At 37.2% G+C, this 14,575-nt stretch overlaps 1 protein-coding gene and 1 pseudogene across 2 annotated transcripts in view; both read right to left on the reverse strand.

Annotated features, from left to right (window-relative positions):
• Positions 1-14,575, reverse strand: part of LOC306650302 (neuronal acetylcholine receptor subunit alpha-7-like) — a 125,184-nt gene that overhangs the window by 10,669 nt on the left and 99,940 nt on the right. Inside the window, 1 exon segment of the mRNA XM_079122194.1 lies at positions 2,347-2,426. Coding sequence (XP_078978320.1) covers positions 2,347-2,426 — 80 coding nt within the window.
• Positions 11,836-13,088, reverse strand: LOC306653481 (nucleophosmin-like; annotated as a pseudogene). Its single transcript has one exon. The product of its transcript is annotated as a nucleophosmin-like (transcript).

A 14,575-nucleotide genomic window follows, 5' to 3' on the forward strand; every position in this document is an offset into this window, starting at 1 on the left:
TAGTGGGGAAGGGAAGGCACTCTGTAAATGTCTACTATTGAATTAAATAAAGACTGTAGGGAGGAAGGGACTCAAAGTGCCTTGGGAAAACACAGACTTCACCTCACAGCAAGTTGAGAAGAGATAAGAAATTATTTGCCCCTCAAGCTCCTTTAAACATGATTTGCAGCATTATTTAAAATGTTCGAAGGAATCTGGAAGTCTTAACTGACACTCCCCTTCCATTAGTAGTCTGGATTCCCCCAAACCCAGACTATTTGCATGTTAGAAAATTCTATAACTATATAATTCCATTTCTATGAAAAAAAAAAGAAGAAGAAAGACACAGAAAGCAGATCTGTGGTTGCCTGGGGCTGGCTGTGGGAGTGGGGATTAACTGCAAACAAGCTAAAGGGATCTTTGTGGGGTGATGGGAGTGTTCTAAAACCAGATTGTGGTAATGGTTGCACAACTCTAAATTTACTAAAAATCATTGAATCATGCACTTAAAATGTATGATATGTAAATTCTACCTCCATAAAACTGTTAAAAATAAACATATGAAATGGAGCAGGAAAATAGTCACGTTATAATTAAGTCTCTATTTCAAAATCTGTATACCCAAAACATTCTTTTATATCCATGTGTCACTAAGCATCACTCAGCAGGGGCAGAGCAATGTCCCAGAACCAACCCTACATGACCCCAAGGCACAGGGAGCTCTGTACCTTTCTTGCCAGTGTAAGGGAGCATCCCAGGTCACAAAACAATGTGTCCCATCCTGACCAGGCTCCCAGGGCCACTGAGGGAGGGTCACAGGATGGAGTGTCACAGAGGCTGCTGCATTCAGGGGGTTTGAGGGTCCAGAGTGTTGCCTTAATAGCTGAAGATAAACTCAGTCTTCAGAAGAATTGCAATACCATGTTCCTCTACTCTGGTGACCAGTGGACACCATCTTCTAAAATGGCCCTTATAATGGCCCTCATAACAGAAGTTGTTACTTGCAGACCTGTTGAAAAGGTGTGCTAGAAGGCATTCTACAGCCAGCCTACAAAAGACCCACTGTTAGAAGGAAGGGCTGGGGTAGGAAAGATGAGTGGAACAGCCCAAGAGCAGATGCTTTAAGACAGAAAACTTGGAAAGCTGGATTTCTTCAATCTATACAAATACTATAGGGAAGTACATGCTTTTGATAGATTTGGTCACTCATCTATTAACTTATTGACACATGTGCCACACATGGTTGAGGAGCCATGGATTCCAAGGTGAGCAAACACAGATTCTGCGTAGGAGATGCTTATCATCTGCTGACTAAAAGAGCATGTAAACACCCAGAAAGCAAATAAGCTGGGAGATGAGTAAGAAGTGCTGTTGAAGGGGTGTGTGTGTGTGTGTGTGGTGTGAGTAGGTGGTGTGAGTGTTTGCATACTGGTAGGGGGATAATTGCCAGTTTCTTGTAAGCAGGCAGTTAAGTAAACCAGTTAGTGGAGGAGATAATCCTTGAAAAGAATATGTTAAAAAAAAAAAGTTCTAAAAGATCAAAAGAACACAAGATTGGTTAATATTCATATGCTAAATTACTCCCAGTTGTGCCTCAAGGCCTAAAACTTGAATTTCCCAGGCTGTGGATAACTCAAAGAACAGCTCAGGGCCTTGTAAGTCCCACAGAAATTGTGGGCTAGTTGGGAGGGAGGGAGTGTCAATCCCAGAAAGTGTCTCACCATGAGGAAGTTGAAAAGGAGAAAAAACTAGTTCAGGAACAAGTCAGTAATGAGCTCCCTAGAAAGCACTGAACCTAGCATCTAACCCATGAGAGATCTTAAATGCATGAACTCAACACACAATCCAGCACTCTCACCAACACCTGAAGCACCTGCCAAGATAGTGAGTCAGCTGGGAGAAAAAGGGAGGGCTAAAATGGAGGGAAAAGGACCTGATTGTCTGGTTTATGGATGGAAAGAGAGAAGAAATGACCTGGTTATCAGACTTGTGGGTCAAATGGGGAAGAAAGGACATGGTAATCTGACTTACATGTTGTAATGGAGACAAAAGGACCTGAGTATCTGGCTGATGGGTCAAGAGGAGAGGAAGGCTTTCTTTAATTGTGGGCTGACTTTAAGGAATGCATGGTAGAAAGTAAGAGCACCTGATACATGTTGGCAAAGACCACTTGAGTAAGGTTTCCAAGAAAAAAGAGAGAGATGGCACCCTTGAGTTGAGGGGAAATGAAAGCACAGAGGGGAAGGAAGAGGAGGAAGTGAAACGCACACAAGAGCCAGCCAGCCCTCGGGTGAGCCACCAACTGGACTGATATTCATACTTGCTTAGATTTTCCAACTGGAAGAAGACAAAGAAAATGGATCTTACCTGGAGGGAGATACTGGCAATGCCCAGAAGAATTCACCAAGACATTGGTGTGGAATGTGGCATCAAACCGCTCATCAGCACTAGAAAGAGGAAATGGATTTTGTAAGCCAGTGATATGAGGCTGTGTATTCCTCAGTGCACTTAGATTAGTCATGCCCATAGCCAGATCAGCAGCAGCTGTCTAGGGACTCCTGTTTGTACCCATGTATCTCACACCTGGCCACAGAGCACCACCTTAGCTCACCTGGGCAGTCTTCTCAGAGCCCAGCTAACATGTGTAATATGAATTGTGGTGATTTTCATCATGTATACAAAACAAAGCTCTTAACCAAAGCAAAACCTAAAATCAATTAAGGAAAACACCTGCAGATGAAAAATCTCAACATATCCACAGGAGATAAGGAATGAGTAGGTGCATGTGGTCACCCTGTCAGCCTCACAGGACAGGGATTGTGACCTTCTGTGTTCAAAGCTCTAGTTCCAGTCTCTTGAACTGGGCCCAATCCTTGGCCCGAGGCTCTGATCCACATTTAGTAATGATGGAGGTGGGGATAGGCGAAGATAGCAAATTTAGCACAAGTTTTAGATGAATATGCTCCAAGTCCCTCCCCTGTCAGTGATGACTGAGATAAAGACCACACACACACACACACACACACACACACACACACACACACACCCTGATTAAAAAAAAAAAAAAAAGATTAAAAGTAAAGGCCTATTAACTGTGTCTTGCTTTTCCATTTTCTAACACTTTTACATCTGAGGCCTTGCAGACCCTGGAGGAACTGCTGCTCCTGGGATTAGTCAATTCCCAGAAATAGTAAACAAGTCTTTGATGAGCTCCTTTCAAATATGAATCAATCAGTCCAGAGCCCATACCTCAACTCCCTATTCTGTCAGGCTCTACACTTAGGGTCACTATTCACCAGCTTTAATCACTCTAGGGATGAGAAATTATTTAAATTAGCCCATTATAAATCTACTTACTCTGCCTGAGTTGTTCCTTCCCTGGAAAACCACAATAAAAGCTCTTTTCACATTTTCTCTGGTTCCTTCTGTCTTACATCTCCCTATATCCCTGCATTGTATATTATGCCTCTTGCTTTTAGGGAACTGTGAATAAAATCTTCCTTAGTGACAGTCAATTCGTGTCTTACCATACTGATTAAAACAATTCCAGATACTATTAAAACACAGTCCTACATATAAATAATAATAAATGGCATCAAGAAAACCTAGGCAAAAAAGGTGCTCACACCACAGAGTAAAGTTGCCCTCATTTTGACAACCAGGAAACCCCTAGTAAGGACTGCCCAGGTGGACAGAGTCTCAGCGAACCTTTTCTATGCCTGAGGTCCTCTCAGGAAAAACCCAGAACCACTAGACATCTGTGAACCACTAGATAGTTGTGATCCATCTTTACCATGAGATATACAATCAAGGAAAAACATTCTTTAAAAATCCAAAGAGATTGTCCATGAAAAGAATGAAAAATTACTTCTTTAAAAAAATGTAAGATTCTCCCCCAAATTCAAGAGGATACTGCAATTAGAAAAGAGAGAGCAACCTGGAAATTAAAGCTATGATTGATGAAATAATTTTCTATAAATGTTGGGAGGTTTGGCTGATAAGCATCACAGAGATGACAAATAGGACAGAAATGATGCACACCACAAAGGACAAGGCCAGGAGAGTTCTAGTCACTAACAGAAGCTTCATCCAGAGACAACAGGGAGAGTGGGAGGGAGAAAATTACCAAAGAAATCACACAAAGAAAATTTTCCAGAGCAGAAAAAACCATTCAAGCATGAAGGCAAAGAAAGACATTTTCAAGAATGTTGAAGTCTCAAAGAGCTTGTCCCCCACATGTGAGTCCTTGGTCAGCTTCAGAAAAATGAGGATGAAACTGAGAAAGAAGAAATAAACTTGTAGACTAAACCTGGGGATAGAGGGCAGGTATCATCACAATGATCTAGGTAGGAGCTCAAGAAAGGAGAGTCCAGATGAGAGAGATGTTAGGAATTTCTCAGAGAGAATGGAGATGCAGAGCAAGAGAGAGAAGAAATAAAAGGGTGGAAAACATCATGGATTTGATAAAAAATAAAAAATCTTAAAATAACAAAAAAAAGGAATCAGAAGCTAGAAACGAGTATTCAAGAAAGTCACAATTTGAATATGATACAAAAATATGATAAAATTTAAAGGAAGAAAAGGAGGGAGGAGTGGAGGCTCAGTTGTCATAAAAGAATTATCCTTTGAGGCAATAAAGAACATATCCACCTACTAACCTCCAAACACCAGAAAGGAAAGACAGAGAAGAAATAGGATCAGGATTTAAATATTCTTGTTTGACTATGGTCTGTGTCTGACTGTGTTAATGAGTCACATTATAAACCATGACTGGGCATAGAATAGCTGAAAATGCAGACTTTCACAAATTCACTCAGAATAGTACTACAGTAACATGGTTTTCAAACTAGGTTCTCTGGGACACTAAGATGCTATGGAAGTGTTTTGAGATTTCTGCAAATGTTTGATTCTAATATTTTCTCTTCTTTGTATTTGAAAATAGTAATTAAGATCCATGCAAATGATTGTATATAAAATTTTAATTCTTCAGAGATGACCAATATTAATTTATGGGGGCCACTTTACCCCCTTTTGGGCAAGAGAGAAACTGAAATTTCTCTTGCCATGATGTTCATGTATCTGAATCTCTTGTAAATGATTCACCACATGAGATTTCAGTTTTGCATTACTGTTTTTAAAAATGCAAGTTTGTGACTACAATTACACAACAGCAAACCTACACCATACTTGGCATGTGTTCTGCCACTGACAATGGTCCTCGGCAGCAGCAACAGGAAGTGTGGTCTGAGGCCATGCTATAGGACGTAAAGTTTTATGTATTTTAGGATTGGGTTTCTTTCCTAATTTTTATATTTATAATAAATACTATAAACATCTGTTAGATCAGTGATTCAACTCTGAAACAAAAAGTTTCCACAAGATTTTTCTCCAAGCATTTTTACTAATTTAAGTGAAGAGATTTTTAAGATCACAAGGGGAATAGGTTAAAACAAGATAAAAAACTGTCATTAGCAATAGTTTACCTATGTGACTCCATGATGTCTGAGTACTGTTCATCCATACAAAATATTGAGATACATGGGATTGTGACATTGCAATTTTTATCAAAACTCAAAATTCAATATGCATGATAGCAGTTGTAATGTTCTTTCCCATAGGCAAGTTGATTTTATCAATAAATAATATAAAAGTGAACTCATGTAACAGATTTGTGCTAATACTACTTTATCTCTTTTGAACATATGGGCTGGAGATAAGATTGACTTGAAAAGCTAAACACTGAGTTTGAACATAGCTCTCCAAGGCACGAATGAGATCTTTCTGAAACGTGAGTGGCTAAAGTCACTCAAGGCCTTGGGTGGCCACAATATCTGCACAGTCTGTGGCACAGCCTGTTCTGCAGCCCAAAGGGATGCCCAACAGATGCCAGAACGCAGCAACCACAGTGCCTTGTGATTTTGCAGCCCTGCTGCTGGAAACTCTGACAACCACAGAGATGAGAACTGGTCCACAGGGATTCACTTCATTCCTCTCTCTGTTTTTGTATATATTTGAAACTTTCTATACTAAATTGTTTGAAATAGGTAAAATTATATATTTTTTCTTGACTACTGGAAGACACAAGGTACTCAGAGTTTGAGGATGCCAAACCTGGTCTCTACATTCCCTCAAGTGCTACTTTCCTCCAGCTGCTTTCACCCTCCTCCAGCTTGTGATGTAAAGAGACATTTGAGCCCCATCCCAACCTCAAAGGGGGCACTCAGTGAGGGCAAATTTAATTCAAATACTCATGACACAGGTTTTGTCCTTAGGGGAGTGGTAGGCAGGAGAGAGCCCTACACAGACTCTAGAGATGGGCAGAGATCCTACAGATGAAAATAAAGTTGGCCATGCTCTTGGAAGGAGGCATGATGTTATCACACACCTGGGAATAAAATGACATGAGGGAGGCTTCAGAAACTTCTGATTTCCCTCAATCATGGGTGAGCAAAATAGTGCCTAAGTAGTGAGGCTAGAAAGGGGCTTGGGAGAAAACTGAGGGTGCCATGCCATGCAGGATTCAGGGGCTCAGGCCTTAGGGGACTACAAGCAGTGCTTTCAAAGGCAGTGGAAGCATAAGGAGGGAGAGTCCACAGGGCACAGGTGAATCATGTGGGTTTAGACTTTGGAACTTTCCTTTCTCCACATCCTTTGGGGTCCCATGTAGTGCCTGATTGTATCTGCAAAGAGCTGCATGCCCTGGAATGAGAGTCCTTGGATCCCAGCGTCAAGATAAACTCCTCAACTTGCTCTGTAGCAATGACCACCAGCACTGAGCTTGAGAGGCTCAACCATAGTCAGGAAAGGGAGAGTGTCTGGGCCATTCACAGAGAAGGAAGAAATGGACTGCCAGAAAGAAAAAAATAAAAATTAAAAACAGAGAAGCTTAGTCATCGAGGAGTCCCAGCAAGTCCAAGCCCCATGGAACATGTGTTCCACAAAATGAAAATCTGCATCCAGGAACAAATGAAGCTTTGAAGAAAAATCCAGGTGTACTGAACAAATAGGACACCATGTGTGGGTTCAGGATGACCCTTAACTAATAAGGTCTCAAGTGAAATCAGTCCCATCCCTTCTGATCATTCAATATCCTTGAAAGAGTATAAGAAGGAACAGTAGAATAGATGAAAATGGTCTCATCTTAAAAAAAAAAAAAAAAAAAGTAAGACAGGAGGAAGAAGCCCATATATCTAAGAAGAAAGTAGGACTAAGGTACCATTTATTTTAGGTTTCTGAAGAAAGAAAAAAAAGTTTGCAAATTCCAGCTATGTCCCAATTTCAAGAGGGAAAACAACGTTGCTTATAACAGGTGGATTTTGTTAGTTGAATTTTATACATTTGTACCTATATCTATACACCCTGTCATAGATATTCTGATTTAGTCCCATGTTTAATTCTAAAACATAAAAGGTCTATGACCAATTGTTTAGCCTATTACAATCTGTGATGAAAAAGTCATGGGTAGAACCAAATTTTCATGGTCATTTCTAGCTGCCAGAGATTCCAGGAGGTTATGTCTGGGGCATCAGCAGAAGGCTTCCAGAGGAATCTATTCAAGAAAAATAATAAATAAAACTATGTTTATCAGCAGCTGAAAGGGAGTGGAAAGGAAGGAAGTAGGGAGATGCCAAAGACACAAATTAGATCAAGCCTAGAGACCTAATATATAACATGAAGATTATAGATATAGAATTGTCTATATCAGGAATCCTACTAAATGTAGACTTTATCTGTTCTTGGTACAAAAGAAAGCAAACTTAAGAATGGGTAACTATGTGAAATGATGGATACGTTCATCTGCTTTACTACAGTAATTTTTACTATGCATGTTTATTTCACAACATCATACCGTGTAGCTTAAATATACACAATGAAATTTATTTTGAAAAGGAGAATCCTTTCTTTACTAATTTACATGTCCAATTATCCATAGCATTGATATTATTATAAAAAACAACTGGATATAACATTGGATGGATTATAACAATGTTCTAAATAGTAGGGAGATTATCTCCATGCTTCAAGCTTTCTTTATTTTGTTCCTTGAGTTATATGCTTATTTCTGACCCAGTACAATTCAACATCATATTAATTATTATAGAATTATGAAAGTGCTAGTATTTGGCAGGGCAAGTCCCTCAAATTTGTGCTTTTTTTTGAAATTGCTTTAGCGATTCTTGACATTCTGCTCATCATTGTAAAGTTTAGTATCTGCTTGTCCTGTCCCACTAAGACACTGTTGAGATTTTAGTTGGAATCACATTAAATTTAATTTGGGAGAAGCTGACATCATTATGTTACTGAATTTTTTGAGGCATATATATTGATATAATTCAACATTTATATGTGATAGAATGTATTAGTACTTTTTAATAATTAATGGATATTGGAAATAAAATTTGATAAATTGCATTTTCCAATTGTTTAAAAGAATAGAAATACGTTCAATATTTTATATTGATCTTGTTTTGTATTCAGCGCATTTTGTCTATTTTGTGATTTTTCTATATAAAAATAATTTACAGTCTATGTATGATAATCTAGTTAATTCCTAATTCTGAACTATTTTATTCTTTTATATATATATATTTTTAAGTTGTCAATGGATCTTTTATTTACTGATATGTGATGCGGAGTACGGAAACCAGGGCCTCACATATGCCAGGCAAGTGCTCTACCACTGAGCCACAACTCCAGCCCTCTTTTATTTTTCTTACACTTAAAATTATACAGTTACTAAAATTTTTTTTTCAGGTGACAATACCTGATATTCTTCCTTTGCTCCACATACAGTAATCCCCTTATCCAAGGGGAATACATTTCAAGGCCCCAGTAGATGTCTGAAACCCTGGAGAGCACTGATCCTTATATATGCTGGTGCTTTTTCCTGTCATTACATACCTATAATAAATCTCAATTTATAAATTAGGCATAGTAAGATTAACATTATTAATAATAAAGTGGAATAATTTTAACAATGTGTTGTAATAAAATTGTTTATTTCTGGAATTTTCTGTTTAACATTTTTGGATCTCAGTTGACCATGGGCAATTGAAACCGAGGAAAGTGAAGTCAAAAGGACTAATGTATGGAAATGTTAATGTTTCAGCATTTACTGAGCTTTTGGTAAAGTTCATGTATCAAGTTAGATGAGTTTTATTCTAACACACAAAATGGGTATTAAATAATATCAATTGATTTTTACTTCCAACCACTAGGATGATTGTTTTAGAATAAATTATATTTGATTTTTGAAAGTTAAACAAAATTTTCATTCCTAATAGAAAACTAAATTTGTTAATATTTATTGTTAAATTATTGTTAGAGTCAGTGTGCTAGTATTTTAATTAGGATTCATACATTTTTATGTTCTGAAGTGTTATGCTAGGTGGGACTTTCCTGTTAAACCCAATTTTTTTTTTTTTTTTTTTTTTTTTTTTTTTGATACTGGGAATTGAATGCAGGGACACTTAAACTTTGAGTCACATTCCCAGCCCTTTTTATATTTTTATTTAGAGATAGAGTCTGCTAAGTTGCTTAGGGCCTCCCTAAGTTGATGAGGCTGGCTTTGAACATACTATTCTCCTGCCTCAGCCTCCTGAGCTGCTGGGATTACAGGCATGTGCTACCATGCCCAGTTTCAATTTATTTCTTAAAATGTATCAAGGGAATGAAACACAAATCACAGCCTGAAAAAATATTTGCAAAAAACATAACCGATAAAGAATAGAATGTGCAAAGAATTCTTAAAACTCAACAATAAGAAAACAACTCAACTGAAAAATGTGTTCAAGACCTTAACAGACATCTTACCAAAGAAGATATGCAGATGACAATGAACATGTGGAAATATGTTCCACATCCTGTCATCGGGGAAATGCAGATTAAATAGCAATGAGATATCATTACACACCTATTAGAATGGCACAAATCCAGAACAATGACAACACCAAATGCTAGCAATTGGTTGCAACTACTGTGGAAAGCAATTCAGGGAATCATAGGAAAACAAAATGGAACCACCATTTGACCCAGCTATCCTATGCCTTGGTTTAGACCCAAAGGACTTAAAATCAGCATACTATAGTGATGCAGCCACATCAATGTTTATAGCAGCTCAATTCACAATAGCTAAACTATGGAACCAACCTAGATGCCCTTCAACAGATGAATGAACAAAGAAAATGTGGCTTATATACACAATGGAATATCACTCAGTCTTAAAGAAGAATGAAATGGCATTTGCAAGTAAATGGATGGAACTGGAAAATATCATGCTAAGTGAAATAAGGCAATCCCAAAAAAACCAAAGAGCAAACGTTTTCTCTGATAAGTGGATGCTGATCCATGTTGTGGGATGGGTAGGAAAGAATGAAGGAATTTTGGATTATAGAGGTGGGTGAAGGGAGGGGTGGAGGGGTGGGTATGGGCAGGAAAAAAAATTCAATAAAATAAATAAAATTTTTAAAAAATACTAGCAAGAATGTGGAACAACAGGAATCCCTCAACTCCTCACAATTCATTACAAAAAGGTACAGTTACTTGGGGAGACATTTTGGCATTTTCTTACAAAACTAAACCTATCTTACATATAATCTGTGGAATTTACCTGAAGGAGTTGAAAACTTACATCCACATAAAAAACTGCCCACAGATATTTAAACCAGCTTTATTCATAATAGCCAAAGCCTGGAAGCAACCAAGATGCCTTCAGTAGGTGAACAGATAAACCATGCTACATCCATATAATAAAATATTATTCAATGCTAAAAAGAAATGAGCTGGCTAGGGATGTGGCTCAGAGTAGGGCGCTTGCCTAGGCATATGCAAGCCCTGGGTATAATCCCTAGTGCTGCAAAAAATAACAATAACAATAATAATAAAGAGAATTAAAAAGAAATGAACTATCAAGCTATGAAAAAATATGGAGGAAACTTAAATTTATATTACTAAGTAAAAGAAGTCAAGTTGAAAAGGTGACATACTGTATGATTCCAACTATATGACATTATGGAAAACACAAAACCATGGAGACAATAGAAAGTTCAATGATGTCAGGAGTTGGTGGGAGGGAGGGATGAACAGATCTAGCACAGAAGATTTGGGGGGCAGTGAATATTCTCATAGGATCCTATAATGTACAACACTAAGAGAGAAACTTAAAACATGGACTCTGGATAATGAATTAACACAAGTTCATCCAGTGTATCACTGGGTGGGTGATGTTGATAATGGGGGAGTCTGTGAATGTGAGTGGCTATGGGTAAACTCTCTGTACTCATCACTCAATTATACCACAAACCTAAAATTGATTTAAAAATACACATTTTCTAAACTTCATTTAATTTTTGGTCTATATTTCTATTTTACTTGAAGATATTAAATATTCTCTAAATTCCCAAAGTTATTGATTCAAACTCCCATAATATTCTGTTTTAAGTGCTCATATTTATAAGCTTTTTTATATCTAGGAAATGCTTTCCAATGCCTTTACTTTCTTGTTAATTACCTCCCAAGGTGTGATTATTAGTTCTTTAAAAAAAATAAAAACAAATTATCCTCTACCAATATGTATTTTATTTTTCTTATTTAACAAATTTCTAGTCTTATCTTTATTCTTCCTTCTTTCCTGTTTGGATTTAATGTTGTTTCTAACCCTTGAGATTGGCGGATTAACTCAAAAATTTCCTTTTTTTTAAACTGTTTCTAATGTATTTAAGGATATATATGTCTCCTTAATGTGCCTTTGAAAGGTCTGCAGTCTGTCTTCTTACACACACTCCATACATATTAAAGGTTTTCTTTTTACTTTATTAAAATACTGAGTTTGTTTCACATGTATATTTTTGTCTCCCCACCATTTCTATATCTGACCACCACTACTACTACATCCTATGGTAACATTCCACACATACTTAAAAACCAAGCAAAGGGTGGAGTTCCATCTTTAAAACTAAACAGGCATTTTGGACAACACATTCTTGGCAATGGAACCTGGATAATATTTATCAAACATGGTAGGGAAAGTTCTCACTTTGCATTAAAAAAAGGACATCAACTGTTACAGAAATGAAAGAAGACGAAAATTTTTAACAAACTGTTTAAACTATTTTCTTAAAGAGACTTCCTCCACTGCCAGAGATCTTGAATAGCCTCCTGGTCAGTCATCCAGAAGCAATTCTTCACATAATTGATGAACTTGGCCTTCCACTTTGGGAAGAGAACCACCTTTCTCTATACTTGCTTGCATTTAGTTTTAATGTTTTCTACAGAACTAGGTCCTTTTGGTGTTTTAGGAGTTTTTTCCTGTTTTTTGAAGGATTCCTGACCTTTTGATCTTGGTGTTGATGGTTTTGAGTCTTTTCCATTCTGGTTTGATTTTTGTGCATTTTGGGCTGGAGTATCTCTTACAGATTTCTTCAGTGGAGCTTTTTCTTCATTTTCCTCATCATCAAAATCATCATAATCATCATCTTCATCATCGTCATCATCTTCATCAGCAGCAGGTTTTACTTTTTTTCTGGGGAAACTTGCTACCACCCCAGGGGCAGACCACTTTCCAGACACACTTAAGAGTTTTACATCCTCCTCCTCTTCATCTTCTCATTCTACATCTTCCTCCACAGCTACTAAGTGCTGCCCACTAATATGCACAGGCCCTGAACCACACTTCAACCTTAAGACCACAGGTGGTGTGATTTAATAACCCCCAAGGGAAACCACTGGCTCTACAGACATTTTCAATGTTGCCAATGTTACTTTAATTGGACTGCCTTCATAATTCGTTGCCTCTGCTTCAACAATGTGCAATTCATCCTTTGCAACAGCCCCTAAACTGACCATTCTTAAGGATAACTGGTGTTCATTTTCATCATTATCCACCTTAAAGTGATAATCTTTATCAGCCTTTAGTTCACAACCAAAAAGATAGTTCTGGGGCCTCAGGGGCCTCATGTCTATGTCCATCGAATCTTTCATGGGGTGGTAGCATGCACTTAGGTGGGAGAGAAGGTGGACGGAAAATAGGCTGCTGCCCTAGAGAAGAGATGTGCAGGACGGAATCACACCAGGGACTCAAAGGTTTTTTAATTCACATTTACATGTTTGATTTCTCAGATATTTATTTTTAATGGTATATCTTTTCCCTGTTTCTGTTTTCATCTCTTGTGTACATGTGATTTATTTCCATCTAAACAGTCAATACTTGGATCTTTTTTAAAAACAAATTATGGTTGAGAAATACCTGCCTTTTAACCAGATATTTTCTTTTGTCTTATTGACTATAGTGGGTTTTTTTTGTTGTTGTTGTTGTTAAAGATTGCTTTTTCTTTTAATTTTTTTAGTTGTAGTTAGGCACAATATCTTTATTTTATTTATTTTTATGTGGTGCTGAGGACTGAACCCAGTGCCTCACACATGCTAGGCAAGCACTCTGCCACTGAGTTATGACCCCAGATCAACTATAATGTTTTATTTCTACTATCTAATGTTGTGCTTCAGATTTTTCTCTCCTTTAAGTTTCTGACATTTTCTTTATTTCTTCTACTCTTAGTTTCTACCTGTTTGGAAGATAAATATATTTAGTCTTATGAGTTTGTTGATTATTCTTATACTTTTAACTTGTATAATTTACTTAAAGTTGTGTGGTCTTTTAAAGCAACTTAAGTATACCTGAATGTTTTACCTCCAAATACTATCTAAGAAATACCTTTCATGTCACTGATTTCCGAAATTTTAATCCCACTTTTTGTTTTTCTGGGGGTGTGGGTGGTACAGAACCCAGGGCCTGGCAAGGACCAAGCATATGTTCTACCACCGAGGCACACCCCAGCACTCCCTCTTGTGTTAATACCCTAAATTCATCTTTATGATGTTATGCTTTCAAACCCATTTGTATGGACCTAAATGTTTACCAATTGCTTTCTTACTGTTCTTCTCATACCTTGGTCCACATTTATCTTCCAGCCCTTTCTTTTATATGAGTATGGACTCCACAAGTACACTGTTAGTCTTTGTTTTCCTGAAAATATCTTGATTTTTGTCGTCCATGTAAAGAATGCTTTTGCTTATAACAGAATTTTAGTTTGACAATTGTTTTCAGTAGCTGAAAGATATTATTTTATTTTTGTTCTGGTGCCTATTGTTGCCTTTAAAAGGTCTGCAGTCTATCTAATTGCCTTTCTTTTGTTAGTAAGTTGTCTTCTTTCTTTATTTCCAGCATTTCCTTTGGCTTTGGGCATTCTGTAGTTTTTGTTTTTGTTTTTGTTTTTCCCACACAATATTTCTTGGGTTCCTTTCTTATTACACATTGTTTCCTCTGACTTATGTCTCCTGAATCTGAGGATTTGTGTTTCTTATTAATATTATTAAATTCTCAGACATTCTTTTGGAACATGACTTCTGCAGAAAAAGCACCATATTTCAGTGGAAAACAGCATTCTCTATAGGACACATATTTAAATTATCTACTTTTACCCTGTCCATTACCTTTTTTTTTAAATGTAGCTCATTGATCTTTTATTTTTTACTGATTTTTTTATTATACATGGCAGCAGATTATATGAGCTATTTTGCATCAATTAGTAGATTGTGGGCA

Source organism: Sciurus vulgaris (assembly GCF_902686455.1).
Source record: "Sciurus vulgaris genome assembly, chromosome: 2".
Classification (NCBI taxonomy): domain Eukaryota; kingdom Metazoa; phylum Chordata; class Mammalia; order Rodentia; family Sciuridae; genus Sciurus; species Sciurus vulgaris.